General features: G+C 37.8%; 1 protein-coding gene across 1 annotated transcript in view; it reads left to right on the plus strand.

The window, feature by feature from the left end:
• LOC108679900 (hillarin-like) overlaps positions 1-25,418 on the plus strand; it is a 37,313-nt gene extending 11,895 nt beyond the window's left edge. Inside the window, exons 2-12 of the mRNA XM_047884605.1 lie at positions 11,167-11,321; positions 12,016-12,174; positions 12,957-13,164; positions 13,826-14,052; positions 14,467-14,644; positions 15,788-15,796; positions 20,421-20,446; positions 21,111-21,319; positions 22,560-22,690; positions 23,080-23,376; positions 23,969-25,418. Of these exons, the coding sequence (XP_047740561.1) occupies positions 11,188-11,321; positions 12,016-12,174; positions 12,957-13,164; positions 13,826-14,052; positions 14,467-14,644; positions 15,788-15,796; positions 20,421-20,446; positions 21,111-21,319; positions 22,560-22,690; positions 23,080-23,376; positions 23,969-24,244 (1,854 nt within the window). The 5' untranslated portion in view covers positions 11,167-11,187 and the 3' untranslated portion in view covers positions 24,245-25,418. The remainder of the gene's footprint in view (positions 1-11,166; positions 11,322-12,015; positions 12,175-12,956; positions 13,165-13,825; positions 14,053-14,466; positions 14,645-15,787; positions 15,797-20,420; positions 20,447-21,110; positions 21,320-22,559; positions 22,691-23,079; positions 23,377-23,968) is intronic.
• Positions 25,419-27,133: the final 1,715 nt, after the last annotated feature.

Consider the following 27,133-nt stretch of genomic DNA (forward strand, 5'->3'; position numbering starts at 1 on the left):
AAATATTGCAGCATACGCATAAATATTGCAACATGCGCATAAATATTGCAGCATACGCCTAAATATTGCAACATACGCATAAATATTGCAACATGCGCATAAATATTGCAGCATACGCCTAAAATATTGCAGCATACGCATAAATATTGCAACATGCGCATAAATATTGCAGCATACGCCTAAATATTGCAGCATACGCATAAATATTGCAACATGCGCATAAATATTGCAGCATACGCCTAAAATATTGCAGCATACGCCTAAATATTGCAACATGCGCATAAATATTGCAGCATACGCCTAAATATTGCAGCATACGCATAAATATTGCAACATGCGCATAAATATTGCAGCATACGCCTAAAATATTGCAGCATACGCATAAATATTGCAACATGCGCATAAATATTGCAGCATACGCCTAAATATTGCAGCATACGCATAAATATTGCAACATGCGCATAAATATTGCAGCATACGCCTAAATATTGCAACATACGCATAAATATTGCAACATGCGCATAAATATTGCAGCATACGCCTAAAATATTCAAACATCAATACGTCGCATTCGCGCCGCCCAAAATGGGCTTCACATTCGCACGAGAAGAAATACGCGGTGACGCCTCGCGTAGGCGGCGCTCTTGCTTCTCCGTCACTCGGACGTGCGACGCACGCTTCCTGATATGGGCCGTCACTGCCCTTATCAGGGCCTATACCTGCCTTAATTAGTGCCTATACCTGCCTCCATTTCCACTGCCTTCATCAGTGCCTATGCCTGTCCCCATCCCCTCTGCCTCCATCAGTGCCTATACCTGCCTCCATTTCCACTGCCTCCATCAGTGCCTATACCTGCCCCCATCCCCTCTGCCTCCATCAGTGCCCATACATGCCTCCATCAGTGCCTATACCTGCATCCATGTCTATACGTTTTTTCTACTCTCTTCCAATGTATCTTCATGCAGCCCAGCCCTCGCCTACTCGCTTATCTAGCGCAGGACTTATTTAGGATACCTAGTACCCTTGCGGGCTGTGTGGCTATATGTACTGCGCTTTAATCCTACTTGTATCTTATCAAAGCCTTATCCCTTCATTAGGGCTCTTATTATATCTGAATACTCTCGCCTCTATCCTAATTCTTAATCCTATATCCTCGTGCCCAGTGTTCTATACTTCTTCCGAGTTCCGTGTTCCCGAGTTTAGTGTTCTTCAATCCCTATTCCAAGTCCCATTCCCGTGTGTTCCAGGTTCTTTTAACCTCAATCTTAATCTCATGTTCTCTCGATTTTCTATAATTTCTTTCATCTCTCGATTTTCTATCATTTTTTATTATCCATGTTTTGATAGCACGACCCCTGAGAACCCGAGTCGCATTTTTCCGTAGCCGCACACGTCTGATGTTATTATTTATCCTATGTGTTGATGACGCGTGAGCCCATTCACACTCCCGTGAGTATAGCAGACGCTTCATAATTATTAATATCACTGTTTTGAGTCTCATTCCAATAGTTATTCATTTATTCTGTAGTGTTAATCCTATTCTTGTTGAGTTTCTTCTCGCGACATTCAAAATCCCCACACTCCCCCTCATGCCGTACTACTAGCGACCCCCTCTTTAGAGCCCCCCTCTCTTCCTCCCCCCCGTGTAACGGATCGCGTTGGTGTGGCCGGCGTCATAATTAATAATATCAATGTTTTGAGTCTCATTCCAATAGTTATTCATTTATTCTGCAGTGTTAATCGTCTTCTTGTTGAACTTCTTGTCGCGACCCTCAAACACCAACACCCCCTCTTGCCGTACTACTAGCGACCCCCTCTTCAGAGCCTGTCTCTTATACACATCTAGATGTGTATAAGAGACAGGACCTATAGACTCGTACCTGGTGAGTACATTAGNCTGCATTTGTACCTGCATTTGTACCTGCATTTGTACCTGCATTTGTACCTGCATTTGTACCTGCATTTGTACCTGCATTTGTACCTGCATTTGTACCTGCATTTGTACCTGCATTTGTACCTGCATTTGTACCTGCATTTGTACCTGCATTTGTACCTGCATTTGTACCTGCATTTGTACCTGCATTTGTACCTGCATTTGTACCTGCATTTGTACCTGCATTTGTACCTGCATTTGTACCTGCATTTGTACCTGCATTTGTACCTGCATTTGTACCTGCATTTGTACCTGCATTTGTACCTGCATTTGTACCTGCATTTGTACCTGCATTTGTACCTGCATTTGTACCTGCATTTGTACCTGCATTTGTACCTGCATTTGTACCTGCATTTGTACCTGCATTTGTACCTGCATTTGTACCTGCATTTGTACCTGCATTTGTACCTGCATTTGTACCTGCATTTGTACCTGCATTCGTACCTGCATTTGTACCTGCATTTGTACCTGCATTTGTACCTGCATTTGTACCTGCATTCGTGCCTGCATTCGTGCCTGCATTTGTACCTGCATTTGTACCTGCATTTGTACCTGCATTCGTACCTGCATTTGTACATGCATTTGTACATGCATTTGTACCTGCATTTGTACCTGCATTCATTCATGCATTCGTAGTTAAAACATGTATCTATTTAAGATTCTTATACATTTTTTCTTAAGTGTGCTTGTCTATGCACCTACATACGCTGTGGCATTTTCGTGAAGGCGTTCGTAGTTTCACAAGAATTCATCAATACTTACTCGGCTCCCGATAGCGCGAGACCTTCTCATGAGCAAAGGCTGTTCGCGTTTTTTGTGATCTCGCTTCGTTTTTGCTTTCTTTTGTCGGTTCCTGCACAGCACAAGAACCAGTCGCACCTTATAAGTGCGATAAGGTGCAACTGCACCTTATCGCACGTTTTTTTTATCTAAGTTGCACTATAGCATTGTTGCTTCGTCGTCCTCCATCGCTTCAGGTCCTCCAAGTCCTCGTTGACACAAACTTTATTGTCGGGCAAAAATAATGAAAAATTTAATATTTTCTTTTTTTTTCGATGTATTCTCTTCAAAAAATAAAAAGAAAATAGTTTTATCATTTGGAAAGCGTTTGGAATTCGTTTAGTGAGCCTCAATGGCCGGTTTTGTCGGAGTTAGAAAAATTTCACGCTCGAAACTTCTCCAAGAGAAGTGAGCTGATCTGCCTCAACGCGCGTTCCACTTCTGACGTAATTTATTTCTAGTCTCGCTTTCTCTAAAATCGATGCGGTTGCTATAGAAATTATTGTCATCTATGCTCCCTTTTCCCCGACATCGAAGACGTTACACTGCGCGCTACTCCGCTTCCGGCCGTACGCCAGGCATCGAAAGTAGGTTTCCATCTTATGATTTTCTTCAGTATCTTTTAGGGACTTGTGATTGACATGTTGAAAATAATGAGCTATGATCCTGAATATTCAATAAGCATTTCGATTTACTAATGTTATCATGTCAATGTTAACGTTTTCAATTGTGAGGGAAAAAGTTTCTCACATATAAAGATAGCTCAACATTTTACTTAATCAATCTATTCGTCCATAAATAAGTTTCGCATAATATACGTTCATTTTACGTGATATCACATTGATTTCCAACAGGCTAATATTCCAATGATTAAAACTGAGTGCTTATTCATTAAATTATTCATATAAAAGGAGAAAGCTAGTGTGTTTTAACGGCAAGTGAAGCCGGATGAGCTGGCTTTGATTGACGTCAATTTAGTTCAGGAACGGAAGACGCTTATTATTTGTCATGAGAAACAAATTACATGTCACCGTTGTATACAGTGACATATAATTGGATAAATAGCATTTTTATTCTTTGGAAATTTGCTAATTGCCCCGAAAGTTGGACACCAATCTCTTTATTATCCTTATTGAGGAAATTTTTCTCCGCATGTTGCTTGTTAATTACACTGAAAAGTAGGACAGGAATAATTCCTCCCCAGCCATTTCCCCGGCCAATAAAGCACCCTGCTCCATTTTCTTTCAAAACAAATTGAAAAATTATCAATTATTATGAGGATCTCAATTAGAAATGACTGTTATATCTTTCACTGAACTGTAAATGTAAGGACACTGTGGACGATCTTAAACTTAACTTCTTGTTTTAATTTGCAAGGAAGATACAAATTTCGTGAAGTGTCAATGTGTAGACTCCATATATTTGGCTCAACTTCACGTAATTCGCAATTACGTATTTCGCGAGTTCTAAAAACAATATAGCATGTTTGGCTCATTCTGCAAGCAATAAGAAGTGAGGCTCTGAAGAAACCTGTCCTCAATGGCAAAAATTTTTGGTTAAGCAGGGCCGCTTAACTGAAGAAAAATTAAATTTTAATTCCTAAAATGTTCAAAACTATTTTTTAGGGCTATTAATCTAATTAATGACTATAATAATTGCTGAATTTATCAATAAATTTTCAACTCAAAATAACTAGTGAAGATCAATATTTGTAAAATAACAATTCAACTATGTGAATCATTATGAAACAATCGGATTGTTTCATGAAGATCGATTTGCTGAAACGCGGAATCGATCCATTCATTCCGATTCCAGGGTCCTCTGGCCTTTTACTTTCTTCACGAGGCTTGCACACTTCATTTGCATACCGCAGTGAGTTTTTATACCTGATTATATGTAGGTCACCGCACTTGTTCAGACCAGCGTTATTCGTTCAGCATAACTCTGCTTCTGAACTAGTGGCTTGCACACAAGTTCATGAGGTGTCTTTGGTACCCCCCTCGTGCAGTCGGCAGGAGCTGCAAATGAAAAACGAGTCTTAGAACGACTCGCGTGTTCTGGGTTCAGTTAAGGTTATGTGACCTAATGTTACAGTCATGCATGGCATCACTGTCCCCTGTAAACCAGTATGCGTAGCATTCCGTGCAGTGCGCATACCTGCGCTCCCATTGCATTCAATGCAACTCCTTTCTCCCTACGGCAATAAAATGAATCACCAGACAATTTTTCTTATATTTTTGAGCTGCTATGACCTTAATACAGAATGTTAATTTGAGTCCTGCAACCAATCTAGTTCAATGCAGATAATTTCACCAACCCCTCTTTTCCAAAATATGTGCGAATACATTTTTTGGCAGGGAAATCTCGTGAACAATAGCAGTTTCCGTGCAAGCAGTTAAAGACCTTTCAATATCTTACTGGAATATTTACTTAACACTTTCTTCTTTGCATAATTTCATTTATTTATTTATTGTTTTCATTATTTGCTTACGAACATCTAAAAAAATATTACAAAACTAATCTAATTCGTGACTCCGTCTCAGACGAATATTATGTTTCTTTCTAATTACACTTCTTGAAAGTTCAACTGATCTTATGAATGAAAATCACAGGATTACACTCACATATCTTGACTAGCTTGGACCATAAAGACCACGTATCAATCTAGCATTGCTAGATCACGTTCTAAGAACTCATCAATAAACCAGTGATCCCTCGTAGCACTGCTATTGCTCGAGGAGAACCTGGATCATAGTACTGCTATTACTCTAGAGATCNCCCTTTCACTTTTTGCCCGCTGCCAGGAAGGGCCACGGTTGATGCCTCACTGGAGACTCCCCTATATATATATAACGTGTTTAATATAAATATACATCGTGTTTATATTTAATTATTTATAAGCCAAAGCTTTAAATTTATTTCACTCCAGTTCAGATTGATAGAATTTCGACGAGAACTTCACGAGTTAGTCGATATCATATTGTCCAATATTGATAACGCTAGATCAAATGCATTATCGGCTAGATGGAATATACTTTTTTCTTGATTTTTTCCTGTTTCATTCATTACCGTCATGTATTTTTTAAACGTTTTGCATATACGCATAATCCAAAGCACCAATCCATGAATGTCTGTCAGGAATATTATTAAAAATGTTGTCATTGTTCAGCTAATGAAATGGAGCATCATTGATCAGTTTAAAATATTCCAGATTCAACCTTACATGAATGATTCCTGCTATTTAATCTCACAAAAAAGTTAATGGAAGCCCTGGTATAGCACAGAGCTGGGAGCAACGAACGACCTTTATATTCTTCTATACGACCTTGATGGAGTCCGTGCCCTGATGCTGGACATATGTACGCCTGCTGGTCTGTAATTCAGAGACCAGAGATTGACTTTCACTTGCAGCTTTTGAAACTCTACAATATTTTTTGTTTGTTCAACAGCAATATTTCTCGCGTTGAATGATTTTCAACCATGCACATATAGAAGCACATAGTTATTTAGCTTCTAAGTTAATAATGCGAGCAAATTAAAAACACGTTCGAATCGTGACTAGTTTTTTATACCTAATTGTTTGATTATTCTGTAGTTTTAGGTACAGTTTTTGAATATATTAAACAAAAGCATTATTTTTGAGCTTTCGTCCTTTTTTCAACTTCAATGTATGGATAAATTATTTTCACATGATTGAAAACAGTTCCAGAATAATCAAGAAATATGCTCACATCCATACTGACGCCAAAATAAATTAAATTTCAAAGGTTAAATTCAAACTGTTTGACTTCTGTAATAAATTATCCACGGTCACTTGCTTGATGAAAGTTAACGCTCGAAGGAAAATTTTACGATTAATCCTTACCCACGACAGGTGTGATAATGTTGTGGTGACTGGGCGCTTGTAAGGATATGTTGGAGGAGTCGAAATTCCTGCATCTGTTGCGGGCTGGCGAAGACGTGGCCTCAGCGGCCGGTATGTTGACCAGCCGCGGCCTCTGGCCTTTCACTCTGGTCCGCGGCCTGAGCCTTGGCTACCGGAACGTAAATGTGACGATATATGACAAGGAGTGTAGTGAATATATTTCCTACGAGGATCGTTGATATGACGATCGAAGTATATGACAAGGAGTTAGTGAGTATATTTCTTACGCGGATTGTAGATATGAGAATCGACGTATATGACAAGGAATGTAGTGAATGTATTTCCTACGAAGTTCAATTTGCTCGGAAATTTAGAAAGATAAATTTAAGCAATTTATTTTATACGAAAATCGGAAAAAATTACAATCAACGAAGTCATCTCGCACTTAGCTAGCAATTATGAGGTCAGGAATAAAAATTATCATTAACGGTTTCGCTACTAAGATTTATGAAAATATTTTACTTGCAATTCTAATTCTGGAGAAAGGTACGCTGGTGTTGCTGTCTTGCTAATAATGTTGCTGTCCCGTAAATAATGCTAGGTAAACTATCACTATAATGTGTCTCGGTATACGTTTACACTTCAATGCGACTTGTGTCGTTCATATACCACCTATGCAATTCTCATGCCATTCATGCCGCTCTTATAGCACTAATGCCACAGCGGATGAATCATTTCCTAAGCCAGCAAGGAAGCACGGAAATTGTAATGCACATTGAGTAACGATCTCGTGTCAGGCTTCCCGTCTAGTTGATGTGACCGTTTGCTACGATCGCGTTAATTGAAGTCATTCAAAGGCTTTAGCTTCTGCGCTCATTTATTCATTCGGAAAATTTTTAAATTGTTTGATGGTAATTCTATGTTAGTATTGGACTATTTATCAAGCGAATTATTTCAGTGTAATCGATGAGCGCCGGAAAACCAAAACCATGTTTGTTAATTAAAAAACATTTTGCATTATGTCACGAATTATTGAATTAATTTGTTAATTAATTCAAATTAATTACTTATTGAATTATTTCTCTTGGTACTCACAAAATTTTCAAAATCAAGGAATCATTAATAATTAAAAGATTAAAAATTTTTTTTAGATCATGAGTTTAACTTCGCATATCTCAGACTTGAATTAAATTTATTTGAGATCACAACCCAGCAGCCTTACGTCGTCGACCAGCTGTAGTATAGCGGCCGCTGTACGGCGTCTAATCGACGTAATGGAGATGGCTTGTGCGCGGTCATGTATAACGTATACGACGCGCGTGTGCACATGTACGTTTCTCTTGGCCGGAGGTCCTTGATCTTCTTCCATGCATTCGAAATATTCAAATAGTTTTTTTAGCGCATTTTCTCATTTATGGAAAAAATGCACTATTGTGCTCGCCATGTCCGTCTTTCTGTCCGTCCGTGACCTCAAGTTTTCGTCGACGAGAAAATGCGCTCTCTGTCACTCACTGCAGTGAGTACTGAGTTATATTTTTTATTTAAATGTTTGAACAGCGATTTAAAAATTATATAAATTACATTTGATCACATCTAGTTCTGAAATCAATTATTCTTCGAAGAGTAAATTTGTCGACTGTCTTAGAAAAGCAAACACAATGTATGTGCTATTTTTTATCAAGAGTTTCGGCATAGTTCTTTGATCGTAATGAATTAGGTGTTGTCATCTGTTTACTGCATATGCAGAATCGGGAGTTATTTATATATATAAGAAATATGTCTCGAATTTTAGTTGAAATTTAGGGTAACATATGTCGATGCAAAACTTTTTATAATCGCCTTGGCTATCACAATTTAAGAAATTGGGTGCAAAATTAATTCATAAGTAAAACATTCTTGAACGTCGCACCATCATCAGTTGGCAACGTCAACTCATTTATTGTTCTTACAATTACATTGAATATCAGACCAGTTTTCATTCACAGTATTTACGCAGTCGTGTTTTATTGAGCTCATCAAATTAATGGTTTACACGGTCGAGTTTTTTTCTGTGCAAGTCAGACAGAAAATATAAAAATTTCATCAATTTATAACTGGTTATCTGAAATTTTGAATTCAGATCATTATCATCGTTTACATCATCATGTCCTTTTCGTAACAGATCCCATTGTTAAGTCACTATATGAGAGGACGTAATACAGTTAACACTAACCATACACATACTAAAAACGGTGAATATTTTCCTCGTGATTAGCATCGATAAATGAGATATTTGTTTCATTGCTTACCCCCCACCCTTCGCAGATCTGACGTGTGCTCCTCTTGATAACTAAATCGTATTTATATTTTTTACTTTTTATCAAAGCGTCGTGCAGCAGATCACATAACTTGATCATAAGTGACCATACCTCATGCCTTGAACGCATGGTATTTAATATAGCCAATTAAGTCAAACTTTTGCTTAAATATCCGCATCATGAGTGGAACTTTTGCTGGTTAAACTGCAAAACAAATAACATTGGTGAGATTGCATGCCAAGAGCTCCCTGGCAAAGCGGATTACCGTTGCTAATTACAAGCAACACAGGTGCTGCCGGATCACAATTCACTGACAACGAACTCCTTTGTTCAACGCAGCACTGCAGAACAAACACATAATACAAAACTTCATCGTACAATAGCGCGCGTCATACACAATGATGGCAATTCGATGCTCTGTGTATTGGCTGAATGGACGTGAGACTATTCGACTAATTTGTCATTAAAAGGCCCACGGCATCAGTGGGACGCTACGTGTTTACCTGATTCTTTAATACGCAGTCCACTGGTAAAAGTTAACTTTTTTTTCGACTAAATTTCCTCTTATAAACGATAATGTAGTTAGGTTTATCTGCCCTACGGTACAGCGGTTCTTCAATGGCGTTGCAAATGAAGCTTTATGTGTGAGAACTTTTAAGCATCGCTACACCGTGCCTAGGCCCCAGTTAATTGCTTCAGTCACTCTTGTATTCGCTACTTTTTTAAACGTTTCTGCCTCGCGGTTTTCTATTATATCGACACGCAATATTTGCAGCTTCTCTACCTTTATCCACTAACTGCTCAGTACTCGGCTATTCTCATGCTCGGCTTGCAGATCCACCAGCTGCATCGCTCCCGTAATGCATTAATTGCTCGTTTAGAGCTATTTTCATGCTCCTCGCGATGATCCATCTGCTGCTCCACACGATGCTCCACTTGTTGCTACAGTCAATACTCCACCGTCTGCTACACTCGCTACTCCGCTTGCCGCCACAGTCGATGCTCCATCTCCTGCTACAGTCAATACTCCACCGTCTGCTACACTCGCTACTTCGCTTGCTGCCACAGTCGATGCTCCATCTCCTGCTACAGTCGATGCTCCACCGTCTGATACACTCGCTGCTTCTCTTGCTGCTACAGTCGATGCTGCAGCCCACCTGCTGCTCCACCTGCTGCTCCACCTGCTGCTCCACCTGCATTCCCCTCTTATGAACCACGTCTCCAGCAGCTGCTCCAGAAGCTCCAGTGGAGCGCAACTCCCAAACGTTTCTCCCGCGTCGGTCGAGCGGCCGTCTGACCGGGAACGGCGAGCGCGCGTTTCTCAGCCACGGGTGCAAGCGAAAAAAGCTTCGCGTCTCGTTTCTGCGGCGCGTGATGGAAAGTGGTGCAGCCGCTCGTGAACTTTGGCTTGCTGTCGTCTTTGATGAGGCAGCGAGGAAAGTAGCAAAGTAGAATAATACATGTTTGGATAATAAAACTTCTGAAAGTATTCAGATGCTTTCACAATTTAAGGGTAACTTTTATTTGAAAAATATGAATGACATGGATTTAAGAAATATCAAAGAATTGTCCTATAGAAGTCAGTGAGGCAAATACTAAATTTATTCACTGTGGCAGCTAAAATAGTGCAGCCATATTTGCTGTGTTATGTATGCATGTTTTAATATACCTATAATATTATATATTCCTTATTGGCTCCAATTCCTCTTTGGAATTTGGAAACAGCGAATTATTTCGGAATTTCCGTTAAAATTTATTACATTAAATACCATATCGAGCACAGCTTCAGTTGAGCAAATTTAGATTTACTTATTAATGGATTACTTTTTTGGAGGTAAGAAATAATTCGAAGAAATTTTTAAGCCTAATACGAAGTTTCATGAATCTTGCGACCACCTTCGGAACCAGACTCAAATGCGGGCAATCAGTATTGAAATATAGAAAAAAGTGGACATTACTAAGTCGCTTGAATTTTTAATGCATAACGTTTTACATTGAAAAATGTATATTCATGTTTTTACAGAACGAACCTTTTCCTCACTTCCTAATACAAGTTTATATTAAACTTTAATCAATTTATACATGTTTCTCAAATTCGGCTTGTAGAGAAAGCAAATAAACTTGAAGTATCAAACGTTAAACAATACCTGATTTTGCAGGACGTGTCTCTGCAATCAATTTACACATGTTTCTCAAATTGGCCTTGTCAATTAAGCAAATAAACTTGAACTATCAAACGTTAAACAATACCAATAAACAATAAATAAACAATACAATACTTAATTTTTCAGGACGTGTCCCTGCAAAAACAAATGGAGATGAAGCACAGGATGGAGGAGGATGACCTGTACCAGCGGTTCGCCAAGCAGCGCGAGGCTGAGGACCAGAGACTGCAGACCGTCATCGGCGAGGAGTGGGAGGCCGAGCTGGCCATTATCACCTCCAGGTGAGGCATGGGGACTGGGATTACGTCCAGGTGAGTCATGGGGACTGGGATTACGTCCAGGTGAGTCATGGGGACTGAGATTACGTCCAGGTGAGTCATGGGGACTGGGATTACGTCCAGGTGAGTCATGGGGACTTAGATTACGTCTAGGTGAGGCATGGGGACTGGGATTGCGTCCAAGGGTCTCGTGGGGACTGAGATTACGTCTATGTGAGTCATGGGGACTGGGATTATGTCAATGCTAGCCATTGAGGACTTATATTACCTCCTGGGGACTGAGATTACGTCTTGGTGAGTCATGGGGACTGAGATTACGTCCAGGTGAGTCATGGAGACTGAGATTATTTTTATGTGAGTCGTGGGGACTGAGATAACGTCTTGGTAATGTTGGTGCACTGAAATTATATCCAGGCAAGTCATGTGCTCCAAAATTACGGAATTTTCTCTCGAAATGAGGTACGGGCTGGTCTTAAAGATTGGTGAGTTCATGAGGTGATCGTTTAATTACCTTTGATCTTGACTCAAAAATTTATTTAAAATTCTGCAAATAAAATTTTGAGTATGTTTTGACCTATACGTTGAGTATGTTGAAACCTATACTGTGATAATACTGTGGTAATAATACTGTGATAATACTGTGATAAAAATACTGTGATAAAAATTCCATCAAACCTAATAATGCGTTTTTTGGCAGGTTTGAACGAGATCTGGCCATGAAGAAGCGCAACCGAGAAGAGGCCAAAGTGCTGACCGTGCGTCACAACAGAGAGAAGGAAGAACTTGAGAAGAACATGACGCTTAAGAGGGACCAAACCAAGCAAGGGCTCACTAGAAAAATGCTCGAACATGAGAGGTGCGTCTGACATAAAAGTCTGCAATGGATTATTCTAACCAAATTAAATTTTTCCATTCAGCATTCAATGTGGATCTTCGTACAGTATATTGGTCTTAAAATTTAAATTTTTAATTTTTAGATATATAATGAGATTCACTAAAATATAAGAAAATCATTTAATAAACGGAACACAGTGCTAAGGTAACAGTGAATGCAACGCTGAAGATGCTGCGTAACTTTACCCATTTTCTTTTCTTATAAATACGACGTCAACCTATATAAAAAGAGCAATACGTAATACAGCACTTATACTGAGGGGCCATTCAATTCCCTCCTCTAGTTGAATATAACCCGTACAAAATCGGAATAACCGGAACACGTACGCTGCGGAACAATTTAGTTTCATGTCTTTATTTCTGTTTTATTTTATATATTTTTATTAGGTTTTGGTTTTTATGTCATATTTGGTATTTTATGATTTGTTTTTTATTATGTTTCATTACAGTTACAACCCGTAGGTTACAAAGAGATTTAGTGAAATTTTTGCACTATTCAATTAATGAAATCACCCACGTAGAAATCAACACCTTTACTGTAGAGTAATGTATATATTTTCTTACACCTTAATTCACAATATCACCCGTTCAAAGCTTTGCCCCCACTGCAGAATAATATAATTTGCTGTAATGTAAAATTAATATTTATTTTAATTTCTTCGTACGATATCACTGGTCTTCTACTGCGTCTTTGTTTTACAATCATTTAATTAATCTTTCATTGTTATTAACGTCCGCGTGCAGAGCGGCGACAGCGGCGCTGGTGGAGCGGCACAGCAAGGAGATGATGAAGCTCATCCAAGAGAAACGCCTCGAGGCCCTCGACCCTTCAGAGGCGGACGCTCGGCTGTACCCGGCCCAGCCACCGCCGCCCCTGCCGCCCCCCCAGGCCAAAACTGACATCTACCTCAGCCCCGACGAGTTCGCCGAGGTCGACCAGCTCGCTATTCAGGTCAATAATATATAGTTTGTAATATTGTGAAATTTTACTTTACTTCATAAGATGTCATGAAAAGAGTAAACTGATACTCAACTGAATTTCATTATGTAAGGAATCACTACGACTAATGAAGTCGACCAGCTTGATATTTAGGACAATATTAATGGGCTATAGAGTTTTGTAAAGTGTAATTTGTATAAATTTTGCAGTTAGCTAGTAAGATGTTACAAAAAAAAACACAGGAAACTAGCACATCTGAATCGCATCAGGTAATTTATCAGCATGACTAATACAGTCGACCAGCTTCATATACAGCGTAATAAGGTCTACTGAGTATTTTAATACTTTATAATGCTAAAAAAAAGTCGTTTTAATAGTAAGATGATTACAGAGCTAAGGTTATATTGGTACACGTCAGAATTGCGGCAAGTTAGGATTGCGAACAGTTAATGAAGAGACAGCAACTCAGACGAATTTGCTGAGGTCCACAAGATTGTCATATACTTGATGAGGCACGCGTGTTGAATATAGCATGACTTTCAGGTCGTTTAGATGACCTATAGACTATAATTGAATGAATGGAATGATGCATTCAACAAGTTAATAGCATAAATATTTCCGTCTGAAAGAACATCACTAAAACTTATAATTTCCATCGTTGAACCTTTTCCAGGTGGCGCAAGAAGACCAGAAAACTTTCACAGATTTGGTACGTCTGCTAGTTGGTCAGTGCTCGTCTGACGTGGAGAAAGCCCGTACCATCTTCCGCTGGATCACCGTGAAGAACCTCAACAGCATGAGCTTTGACGACACTGCACATGGCGACACCCCCATGGCCCTGCTCAGAGGCATCAAATATGGCACTGAGAGCTACCACGTTCTCTTCAAACGTCTCTGCAGGTTAGTGACGTTCTCTTCAAACGTCTCTGCAGGTTAGTGACGTTCTCTTCAAACGTCTCTGCAGGTTAGTGACGTTCTCTTCAAACGTCTCTGCAGGTTAGTGACGTTCTCTTCAAACAACTCTGCAGGTTAGTGACGTTCTCTTCAAACAACTCAGCAGGTTAGTAACGTTCTCATGAAACAAATCTGCCAGTCAATGATCTTATTTGTTATGCTTTGATAACAGCTACTCACGATGATTAGTGCTGCCGCACTCTCTGATCACGCACGTCAAACTCGGAACGAAAAGATACGGTCGTAAAACCACACAAGATGAGGGATTTCCTTATGATACCCCTTACGTCCATAGCTATCACCCACCTATGCATCATTTTCCTCGACACATTTGACACTTACATGCCTGTCTGCCCACAGCTACGCTGGTCTCCATTGCGTGGTGATCAAGGGCTACAGCAAGTCGGCAGGTTACCAGCCCGGCGTGCGCTTCGAGGACAACAGGTTCAGGAACTCTTGGAACGCCGTGTACGTGGCTGGGGCGTGGCGCTTCGTGCAGTGTAACTGGGGAGCTCGGCACCTCGTCAACGCCAAGGAGGTGCCCAAGGCTGGCAACAGGAATAAGAGTGACAGTCTAAGGTGAGTGCGAGGTGATAACTAAGTGCTGGGCTGTAATGGTCTAAGATGCGTTATTTTCTATAAACGAATACTTTTGAGTATTTGTAGTATTCATTTATTCGTGAGCGGTTGCTTTGCTGTGGTGTCAAAAATATAATGAGAATGCATTTACGATTACAGTCTCAGGTGAGTGCGAGGTGATAACTAAATTCTGGGCTGTAATGGTCTAAGATGCGTAATGTTCTGTAAACAAATACTTTTGAGTATTTCATAATCATTTATTCATGAGCGATTGCTTCACTGTGGTGGCAAAAATATATTAATAATGCATTTACGAGTTACAGTATCAGGTGCTTGTAACGTAATAACTTAGCTTTGATGGTCTAATGTCCCTTGATGAGCTCTTGATCCAGTACTTCTGTGTGATGACCACGAAGAATGAGATTATCAAATTATCCAATACCTGAAAGTGATGCTCCAGTGGTGTAAAAATAATAATCAAACATATATATGTACGTAACTTCAGGTACGTAAAATTCTAATATCATTGAATACTGAACGGAGATATTTTTAGCCATGAAAATATATTACTCAAAAAATTCTCGTCGACATGTCGAACCAAGTGTGCTGCTCTCACGTCAATAAAGATTTTGGATTTTTGGAGAGGATGTGGCAGAGCGCCAAGTTCTTAAAAATAACATATTGGAAAGGAAAGATCTTATTATAAGAATAAATTAATAAGAACGTTTAGCCCGGACTCCTGAAAGATCGTGCGACAAAGAGAAAGTCTCAAGAAATTTGGTCTTGATGTGCATTTCTTTCAGTAAATCTAAAATTTTATTGTTCATAGAAATGATTTCTGGTGCGGTCTTGAACTTTTTAACCAAAATAAATAGGAATTGATGTCTCAGGTAAGTCAAAAAAAACATTGAAACGTTGATGGAAATTCAGATGCAGAAAATGAAGTCGTACGCTAACCTTAATGCGAATGACTCGCAGTTCAAAGTCTAGAATCGACCGAATCTTGAATATTGGTAAACGACGAGTTACTCTGTAAATGAATGATATCTTGACGACACTATCCTTGTTTTGCTGTCAACTTCTTATTGTCCTTTAATGTAAGAAAACGCATGTGAAACCGATTGTACTTTGTTCGGCACGTAAATCTTTCTTATTTAATTTACAAACTTTTCGATTATTATGAAGTTTGACCTCTTATATGTAAACTAACTCTCTACATTATTTCTATTACAATTCCATTTTATGACGAAGACAATTATTCGAAATTTCATGAAATTTTTTAGTGGTGTTTGAATTATTCCTGTAAACTATAAACTCACCCTGTATCTTTGACTTTATATCTGCTATTTATTCACTGTTTAACCCTCTACCGCCGTATGTCTCTCTCCGGGAACATAACTTTCAACTCAAATTATACGTAAACTATTGAGTGTAGCAACCAGAGGACGTTTGTACGCAACAGAGAACATTTTAAAGTAGTGGCCTCAGCGGCCGGTATGTTGACCAGCCGCGGCCTCTGGCCTTTCACTCTGGTCCGCGGCCTGAGCCTTGGCTACCGGAACGTAAATGTGACTATATATGACAAGGAGTGTAGAGGATATATTTCCTACGAGGATCGTAGATATGAAGATCGACGTGTATGATAAGGAGTGTAAGGAGTGTAGGGAATATATTTCCTATGAAGATTGTAGATATGACAATCGGCGTATATGACAAGGAGTTAGTGAATATATATCTTACTAGGATCATAGATATGAAAACTGACGTGTATGACAAAGAGTGTAGTGGATATATTTCCCACGAGGATTGTAGATATGAAGATCGACGTGTATGACAAGGAGTGTAGTGAATGTATTTCCTACGCGGATCGTAGATATGAAGATCGACGTGTATGACAAGGAGTGTAGTGAATGTATTTCCTACGCGGATCGTAGATATGAAGATCGACGTATATGACAAGGAGTGTTGTGAATATATTTTCTACGCGGATCGTAGATATGACAATCGACGTATATGACAAGGAGTGTTGTGAATATATTTCTTACGAGGATCGCAGAAATGAAGATCGAAGTATATGACAAGGAATTAGTGAATATATTTCCTACGAGGATCGTAGATTTGATGATCGACGTATTTGACCAAGAGTGGAGTATTTCCTACGACGTTCAATATGCTCGGAAATTTAGAAAGATAAATTGAAACAATCCATTTTTATATGTAAAAAATCGAAAAGAAATGACAAACCCCGAAGTTACTGCGCACTTTGAAAGCAATTATGAGGTTAGGAATGAAAATTGTCATGACCGGTTCTGCTGCTAACATTTGCGAAAATATGTATTATACTAGTGACTCGAACCCTTATGAAAGGAACTCTGGTGATGCTGTCTTGCTTATAATGTTGTTGTCTTGCTATAATAATGCGAGGTAAATTATCACTAAAATGTGTCTCAGTACACGTTTACACTTCTATGTAACTTGTGTTATTCCTATGCCACCTATTCAATTCATTACACTTCTATGTAACTTGTGTCATTCCTATGCCACCTATTCAATTCATATGCCATTCATGCCACTCCTATGGCACTAATGCCATTCATGCGTCAATTTTTGCGTTCATGCATGGCGACCAACATTTTCAAAGACTTATTGCAACGGAAGAATCATTTCCTAAGCCAGCAAGGAATCACGGAAACTGCAATGCACAATGAGTAACGATCTCGTGTCAGGCTGCCCGTCTGCTTGATGTGACCGTTTGTTACGAAGATCGCGTTAATTGATTCAATTAATTAATTCAAAGGCTTTAGCTTGTGCGCTTTTTTTGTTTGAATTGTTTTTGAATTGAATTGTTGAATTTTTGAATTGTTTGATGTTAATTCTATGTTAGTACAAGTATTAGACTAAATATCAGGGGAATTATTTCATGATAATCGATGAGCGCCTGAAAATCAATACGACGATTGTTAATTAAAAAAACATTTTACAAAATGTCAGGAACTATTGAATTTATTTGTTAATTTATTCAAATTAATTACTTATTGAATTTTGAAATTAACTATTACTCGCTATTCAGGTCAATAATTAAAGCTACATATGTAATATTGATGAATTTGACTTTTAATTAGGAAGATTTTACGAAAAAGGTAAACTGATGTACATCTGAATTCCAATACCTCGCTATTCAGGTCAATAATTAAGGGCTACAGAGCTATATAGCATGTAATATTGATGAACTATACTTATACCTAGAGAGATGTTACGAAAAAGGTAAATTGATACACATCTGAATTATAACAGCTCGCTATTCAGGTCAATATTGCAGGGCTACAGAGCTATATAGTATGTAATATTGATGAATGTGACTTTTACTCAGGAAGATTTTACGAATAAAGTAAACTGATGCACATCTGAATTCCAATAGCTCGCTATTCAGGTCAATAATTAAGGGCTACGGAGCTATATAGTTTGTAATATTGTGAAATTTTACTTTACTTCATAAGATGTCATGAAAAGAGTAAACTGATACTCAACTGAATTTNGCGTGGCGCTTCGTGCAGTGTAACTGGGGAGCTCGGCACCTCGTCAACGCCAAGGAGGTGCCCAAGGCTGGCAACAGGAATAAGAGTGACAGTCTCAGGTGAGTGCGAGGTGATAACTAAATGCTGGGATGTAATGGTCTAAGATGCGTTATATTATATAAACAAATACTTATGAGTATTTCATAATCATTTATTCATGAGCGGTTGCTTTGCTGTGGTGTCGAAAATATAATAATCATGCATTTACGATGACAGTCTCAGGTGAGTGCGAGGTGGTCGCTAAATTCTGGGCTGTAATGGTCTAAGATGCGTAAAATTATATAAAGAAATACTTTTTAGTGTTTCTTAATCATTTATTCATGAGCGATTGCTTCGCCGTGGTGTCAAAAATATAATAATAATGTATTTACGAGGAACAGTATCAGGTGCTTGTAATGTGATAACTTAGCTTCAATGGAGTAATGTACGTTGATGAGCTCTTAATCGATTACTTCAGTGTGATGAGCACGTATAATGAGATTATCAAATTACCCATGTACCTGAAAGTGATGCTGCATTGGTGTAAAATTAATAATCAAACATTTATGAATAATAACTTCAGGTACGTAAAATTCTAATGTCATTGAACGCTGAAGGGAGATATTTTTAACCATGAAAATATATTACAAAAAAATTCTCGTCGACATGTCGAACCTCATGTGATGGTCTCAAGTATGGAAAGATTTTGAATTTTTGGAGCGTTGGTGGCAGACGCGCCAAGATAAGAAAGTTTAGCTTAGATGAGAGTATAGATTAGAAAGATATTAGATAAGAAAGTTTAGCCAGGACTCTCGAAGATCGTACGACAACGAGAAAGCCTCAAAAAATTCGTTTGTGATGTGCATCGTTATTTTTTAATCTAAAATTTTATTGCTTATATAAATGATTTCTAATACGGTCTTCAACTTTTTCACCAAAATAAATAATAATTGACATCTCAGGTAAGTCAAAAAAAGCCTTGACACGTTAATGGAAGTTTCTGGTGCGTCATCGTCCTCAAAATTGTCGTAAATCTGTCATTATCGAGCCGAATTTAACTTTATGAATGCGGGGAGTTATTTCAGTCCATCTACATAAGGCTAGTCGGATGTTTCGCTGTAAAATGAAGTCGTATGATAACTTTAACGCGAATGACTAGCAATTCAAAGTCTAGAATCAATCGAATCGTGAATATTGGTAAACAAAGAATTTCTGTAAGTGAATGATATCTTGACGACACAATATCCTTGTTTTCGCTGTCAACTTCTCATTGTCCTTTAATATATGAAAATGCATGTGAAACTGATTGCACTTTGTGTAGCACGTACATAAATCTTTCTTATTTAAATTGCAAATTTTTCAATTATTATGAAGTTTGAAGACTGGTGACCTTGATGACCTCTTATTTGTAAACTAACTCTCGTATTATATTGCATTTCCATTTTATGACGCAGAAAATTATTCGAAATTTCGTGAAATATTTTAGTGATGTTTGAATTATTCGTGTAAAATATAAACTCACCCCATATCTTTGACGTGCTATCTCGTATATATTTATTCACTGTTTAAGTTCGATTTTTGGAGCTCACTGTTGCCAGGGAAAGTGAAATAGCATTATTTTCCACAATAATAGAATTGTGAATGTAATTTATTTACCAATTAACCTTTACTAGCACAAAAACCAATCGGTGCATTATCCTTCTTACCTGCTTCTCTAATCTACCGTAATCGGGTTGTGAAGATCAATATACTCACACACCTCGTTAGTACTTAACTTCTCTTGTATGTGTAAGTAAACTTAATGCACTTTCTTGAACTCAAGCTGTAGTAATATTTCTCAATCTGGTAAATAGAACTATTTCTCATCCTGACTGACTTTGACGTAGCCGATAAACCCAATCAGTTTCTTTATTTTCCTTGCGTGGCGAGCATGATTCTGTCTTCTCCTGGGCCTATACTTTTAAAAAAGTTAAGAGATCGTAAGTTTATCAGCCAATCATTGACGGCCTTTCAAGCAAAATCCACCAATCATAGACAAGAAAATAGAGCGTAAGTACTTACGTTCACTTAGCGAGTTTTGAAAGTGTGGCCCCTGATCTGACCGAAGTTTTTAGACCGCCTCTATAGAGATGTTCCTAAACACTGTATATTTTACACTCTCTCCGGCACAGGGCTGCAGAGAAACGGAAAAAGGACAACAACTTAAGGTTTGTGTGACCTGAAAATCTGACTAATTACTTAACCTTTCACTCTAAGTGCGTACATCTTCCACTGCATGTATTATTACTTTATTCATCTCTTGTTCGTTGCATGTTAATTTCAACTTTCATATCCGCAAGCAATGACGATTGTTTGGAATCATTAAATTATGGTTGACTGATGATTTTGTGCAGATTGAGATTTAACTCCTTAGGCATGGGCGAGGTTGAATTTTTATTTCAGATATTATAAAAAAATTTAAATAAAAAAGTATATACTTTACCTTTAGTTCCGTTCAAACGCTTTTTATTATGCACATTGTTTTTCAAAAACAAGGACATAATTCGAGGTCAATTCAAGGGAATTTTTCGCTCATTTACACCATTTTCTCCATTGGCTGTCAATAATAAAACATGCTCACTTGATTGCTAATATTCATCATGCTAGGGATCACTAACACGAGCAATGAAATTACTTTATTTATAAATTAAAAGAGTTCTTCGCTGTGTTCTGAAGTATATCGAATAATCGTTACATCGGCTAACGTGATCTCCCAAAACCAAATGACAACTGCGATTTTATCTATCAACCTCAAAATTCTATGACAATTTGTAACCAACTTTAGATGTCTCGCCCTCACATTTCCAATTTCGAATTTCGTCTCTATTACAGGTACGAATACGACGACCACTACTTCCTGACAGATCCCAAAGAGTTCATCTACGAGTTCTACCCTCTGCAGTCTGAGTGGCAGCTGCTGAAGACGACCATCTCCCTGCGTGACTTCGAGGAGCTGCCCTTTGTACGGTCGCTCTTCTTCCGCTACGGCCTCTACTTCCCTGACGACGACACTAAGGCCGTCATGTACACTGACTCAACAGGTGCACAGCCTTAAATATTATTACTTCAATCATAATTTTTATCATTAATATCATTATTAATACCACTGACTCAACAGGTGCACAGCCTTAAATATTATTACTTCAATCATAATTTTTATCATTAATATCATTATTAATACTAGTACTATTATTATAATTATTATTATTAATTACCACCGCGAATATTACTACTTAAATTATAATTTGTATACTTAATATCATTATTAATACTAGTACTATTATCATCATTATTAATTAGTAATTACTATCATAATAATTGAGAGCGGCATTAAAATCTTCTCCGTGATATATTTTTGTATTCATTCTATTATGAACATTTTATTTTTCGTATTAACTCGAGTTTGTGCCGTTGAAAATGTTCTAACGTTAATTTACTTGTGTTTAGAAGTAATTACTATAAAAATTGCTAATTTCCGTTCCATTAATGTTACTTTTGGGTATCCATTAGTAATATTGTCATCATTGCTCATTTTCTTTCGTGAGGCAATTTTAACCATAATTTTCTCGGAAAAATCAACATAACTTCTCGGAAAATTGTATCCGTTAGTAGATGTAGAAGTGTTGCAGTCTCTAGCATTATTTATTACACTAATCAGTATTATTTAATGTTAACGAATGCTATTCACAAAAGTTTGTTAGTTACTGCAAACTCTTCCGAAGTTGCAAATTCTACATCTGATGTTGATGAGCACGCTCGAAGCTTGAGTAAAACCTAGACTATATATTTACACGTCAATATTTATTTTCCTTCAAATTACAAATGGAAGAAATTTAGATTAATCGCGCTGAATATTAAAGTGTAAATCTTCAAACTTTGTTCACGGGCGCTAAGCTACCATTAAAAGCTATACCGACAAGCTATCCCTATTCCCCCTTGCAAGCTGGTATCCTAAGTTACGATCAGTAGACCATTAAATTTAAAAATAATTAATTAATTAATTAAGTCCATTAAATTCTATCTTGTGCAGGTGCGGCAACTATAAATTCCCTCCTGCAATCTGGTACCTATCCTAAGTTACCGTCAGTAGACCATTAAATTAAAAAAATAATTAATTAATTAATTAATTAAGTCCATTAAATTCCATCTTGTGCAGGTGCGGCAACTATAAATTCCCTCCTGCAATCTGGTACCTAACCTAAGTTTCCGTCAGTAGACCATTAAATTAAAAAATAATTAATTAATTAATTAATTAAGTCCATTAAATTCCATCTTGTGCAGGTGCGGCAACTATAAGACTGGGCATGCCGCCCGACCTGCAGTCTTCCCTCATCTTCCACTACAACCTCAAACTCTACGACTCTGACAAAGACACTTACGATGGCACGTCTCTCAAGCGCTTCGTCATGCAGGTGCCTGCGATAGTTCTTTGTTCTTACATTAAGGAAGCCTGTTCTTTGTCTCTAGAGGCGCATTTCTTCTTTGAATTTTTATTTTAAAAATATACCTTATTATGTGATATACAATCAACTCATCTTATGTTACATATAGATTATATTTAGAATGCAAATTTGCCTGATGTTGCCGTTTTCGTGACATTTCTGGTTTATATATTACTCAGCCTTGAGATAAGGAATCTAAATTGTTCATATTGATATTCATTTACCGCATAAGACTTTTTTTATTATCCATTCTAATATAATGCTTGAATATAACTTATCTATGTGTACTTATCTATCTGTACTTATCTATGTGTAAAGCTTAAATATCAAATATCTGAACCTGCGTTCGGACCTGGCAGTCTGTGGTGGGTGACATGGTCGCGTTCCGCGTGCACGCGCCGTGCTCAGGCGCCCTGCTGCTCGACATCTTCGCGAACGCCGTGACGCCGCGCGAGTACCTCACCGGCGAGCCCATGAAGTTCAAGAGCGTCTGCAAGTTCAAGATCGTGTGTGAGGACCTGCAGACCGTCATGGTGCCTCTGCCAGACTGCGCCTCTGGGGAGTGGGGGCCTGTCAAGGCCACGCGCCTCTTTGGCCTCGAGCCTGTCACGCATATTGACGCCCTCGTCTTCGCTGGGAGGGAAGTCGACATTAAAGTGAGTGGTAAACTGTTAACGAAGGGTTGTTTTATAGTGAGTGGTAAATTGTAAACAAGTGCTTGGTATTGAAGTGAGTAGCAAACTGCAAACGAGTCCTTGCTATTGAAGTGAGTAGCAAACTGTAAACGAGTGGATGATATTAAAGCGAGTGGCAAACTGTAAACGAGTGCTTGATATTAAAGTGAGTGGCAAACTGTAAACGAGTGCTTGATATTAAAGTGAGTGGCAAACTGTAAACGAGTGCTTGATATTAAAGTGAGTAGCAAATTGTAAACGAGTGCTTGATATTAAAGTGAATACTAGACAACCAACAGTACGTAGGATTGACGTTGAATAGAGCACCAGACTGCCAACAGTGTGTGTATGTAGTTGATATTGAAAGTAGTATTGTACTATAAATTGTACGGAATGTGAACATTCAAGTGAGTTGTAAACTAACAAAGGTACGAGTAGTTGACGCTAAATTAAGGATCGCACTGTCAATTAAACGCAGGGCAGTATCAGAAAAAATCAGAAGCAGAATATCATATTGCATGTATAATTTTATAAAAAAAAGTATGTTTGTGCAATTTCCGCTCGGTTTCTCCAGTTCCGCATGACGCGACCACTCACAGACTTCATGGCTACGCTGCACCGCAACGGCTACGAAGAAAAGCGCCTCAACAAGTTCGTAAGTCACCGCGTCGAGGACGACATCGTAACCTTCAGCTTAACTTTCCCAGAAGAAGGCCAGTTTGGCATGGACATTTACACGCGGGAAGTTGGAGCGTCGAACGCTGCTAACCCGCACCTCAGTTCGCCGCCTGAGAAGCATTTGCTCACACACTGCTGCAAATATCTTATCAATTCATCCAAGAGAAACTGAGCATATTGCAACTTGTAAAAATGTGTTTTTTGATTATTCTATATCACGCTGGTCCTCCAACATACATCCATATAAACATGTCTGACTGCCCTTTTCGTACATGGCCGCTAACACCATCATGCATTACTACTGGAATAGGGATCGGTTGAATATACTATTCTAATATATACTGTTGTATACTGAAGTGCTTAGACTGTTGGGAGTAGAGGACGTTGCACAACGCAACGATTTAATTCAATAGAACTTCCCTTTGAAAAAAAAATTCAACAGGAAGAAATTTCCTCAAGAACCTTGTTTGGTAAAAATATACACAACATTTATGTCTGGACATCAATCCTTAGTAAAATTATACACATCATTCATATATGGACATCAATCCTTAGTAAAATTATACACAACATTTATATTTCTCGAAAGAGTGAGGCTAAATGACGTATTGTATATATTTATACACGCAGAAATAAATAAATACCCCCAAAAATATCTTTACGTTAAACTGAAGATTTCCGCCGTGTTCCATAAACGCCATCAAGCTATTGCTCCAACATGCAGGAACAAAAGCTCATTCATTTACTATAAATATAAGTGTGATTATTTCCGCCTTGTTAACAATGACAAGAATATTCAATTTATAAAACTGTTTTAGTTGGTCTGTTTTATTTGATCACGACCTCGACCATTAAATTTCAGACTGCATATTCGAAACAACTCCATTGAGTTAGTTCCGAGTAAATGTATTCCGTAAACTCTATTAAGATGAGATCATTTTTCAAAATTAAGCCGCTATTACTTCACAGTATTCTGCATGATGGCCAGAATGATGCTCCATGATTGCTACATGTATTAGTGATGATGGCGATGCAACAAGATAAAAAGAAAGTTTATATCAAACAAGGAAGTTATATGTTAAATTTCTACTTATCAGTAAAATGAAAATTACATTTTTGTTTGCCGTGCAGCGAATGGTTTGTGTTTAGATTTTATTTAGTCGAGTCACTTGTTTGAAGAATCCATGGCGGCGATTTATCAAATGTAGATTAAGTGTAACATATCGCACGTGTTTCTCGCAGATCTTTTATTGCTTGAAGCTATTACTAACTTACTGTCGTTACTTCCAAACCTTAATTTAAGTTCACTGCTGTTGACGTTCATCATTTTCTTATATATTAATCATCGTATAACTCACACATCAGGCACTCACACATCAGGCACTCACACATCAGGCACTCACACATCAGGCGCAATGCCAACATTAATTATAACATCGACAATGCCAGGGTATACTAGAAAAATGGATATAATTCATATGTATAATAAATTATAACATGTTATGACGAATGAGACTGTAGATTATAGTGATTACTTACTTCGAGTTTGTACTAAATTAGCCGTTTTTAACACGAACTGATTTCAATACCAAATCATGAATCTTGTACAAAACGAAACTGAGTTCGCAACATTCCCGTGCATTTAGTGAGACTGTGGATAATATGGAGTTGTGAAGAAACTATAACATAATATTTTTATAATTCATTCGAATAAACTGTATTAAAATATCATTTCTTGCCTTTAATCCTACCCATTCTTGCGTTAATTGCTCAAGTCAAATTTTAAAGTTAGCAAATTTAATTCGTAACTAATTATGCAACATGAGTTTTTTGCTGCAATAAACTTCCAATTCACCAATTGCACCACAAAAATACCGTTTTCGAATAACACCTGAAAATTCTTTACTTTTTAACTAGTTTATTTATTTTTCAGTGCAGTTTGCGTATTTAAAATCATAACACTTGCAACAATAATGTCGCCGCTGCTCGCAGAATCGCACTTTTTTGAGGAAGTTAAAGCTCCAAGCGTTGCTCTCGACATTTATAGTTTGAAGCAAAGTTATTCTAAAATAAAGGTTTTCATAGTAATTTCTGATCCAGAACCTTCAAGGTTCAAGTCTAATGATCGTCATCTAAGAACAAGTGGATATTTTATCGTGCATGTTTGCTAAAATAATTACATTTTTCATTACTGAACGACCTTCGTCGTTTGAAAATCATGCTCGGTGGACTCATGTGTCGGTAGAACAAATCTTTTTGTGAAGGCGAACTGGAGAAAAGTTTGACCTTTTTCGAGTGTAATTTCAAGGTAATACCATGTATATATAGTACCTGTTCTATTTATTTTGGAGTTCAAAAACTACTCTAAGTTAATAAAGATTTTATGATGAATATAAAGTACCAAGCTGGTGTTGTTCATGGAGATAATGTACTGATAAGATCGAAAACGCGATAAAAAACCTTACAATGAAGAGCAGGTGACGGCAACAATAAACTCAGCGGTGAAAGAATGAAAGTAACGATGAGCGCGACTTAAAAAACGAATTTTTTATAGCGTTGGCCTAGATCAAGTTTTTAACATATCAGACAAAAAAACAGCGCAAATATGTTTTTGAAAACTTTTTAGCACATTGACTTGACCTGTTGAAAGCGTACATTAGTGTTAAAAACGAAAATGGAAATACACATTCCAGCCGATATTATCATGTTAGATGTCTAAAAGCAATCAAATGTTTCGAAATTAAAATTTAATTTATAACTATGAAAGAAGATTGAATAATTGAGAACATAAACCCGTTGCTATCATTGATCGTGTTATTTATGCTAGGTGAATAAAAAATGATTAAAGTGTCATTCATGTCCGATCAGTATGCGGGCAGTGATAAGAGAGCGTTATCCATCAACAGTTTTCTCGTCACCATAAACTTAATGCTTCTCATCCCTCCTGCATATTCTCAGATATCTAACTTACCTCTGCAGATAATCAAGTTCAACGCTCTAACCGCGTTAGAATTTACCCCATTATTGTACTTGCACTTCACCGCTTCTAAATTTTAGTAAT

Source organism: Hyalella azteca, unplaced genomic scaffold (genome assembly GCF_000764305.2).
Source record: "Hyalella azteca isolate HAZT.00-mixed unplaced genomic scaffold, Hazt_2.0.2 contig1935, whole genome shotgun sequence".
Classification (NCBI taxonomy): Eukaryota; Metazoa; Arthropoda; class Malacostraca; order Amphipoda; family Hyalellidae; genus Hyalella; species Hyalella azteca.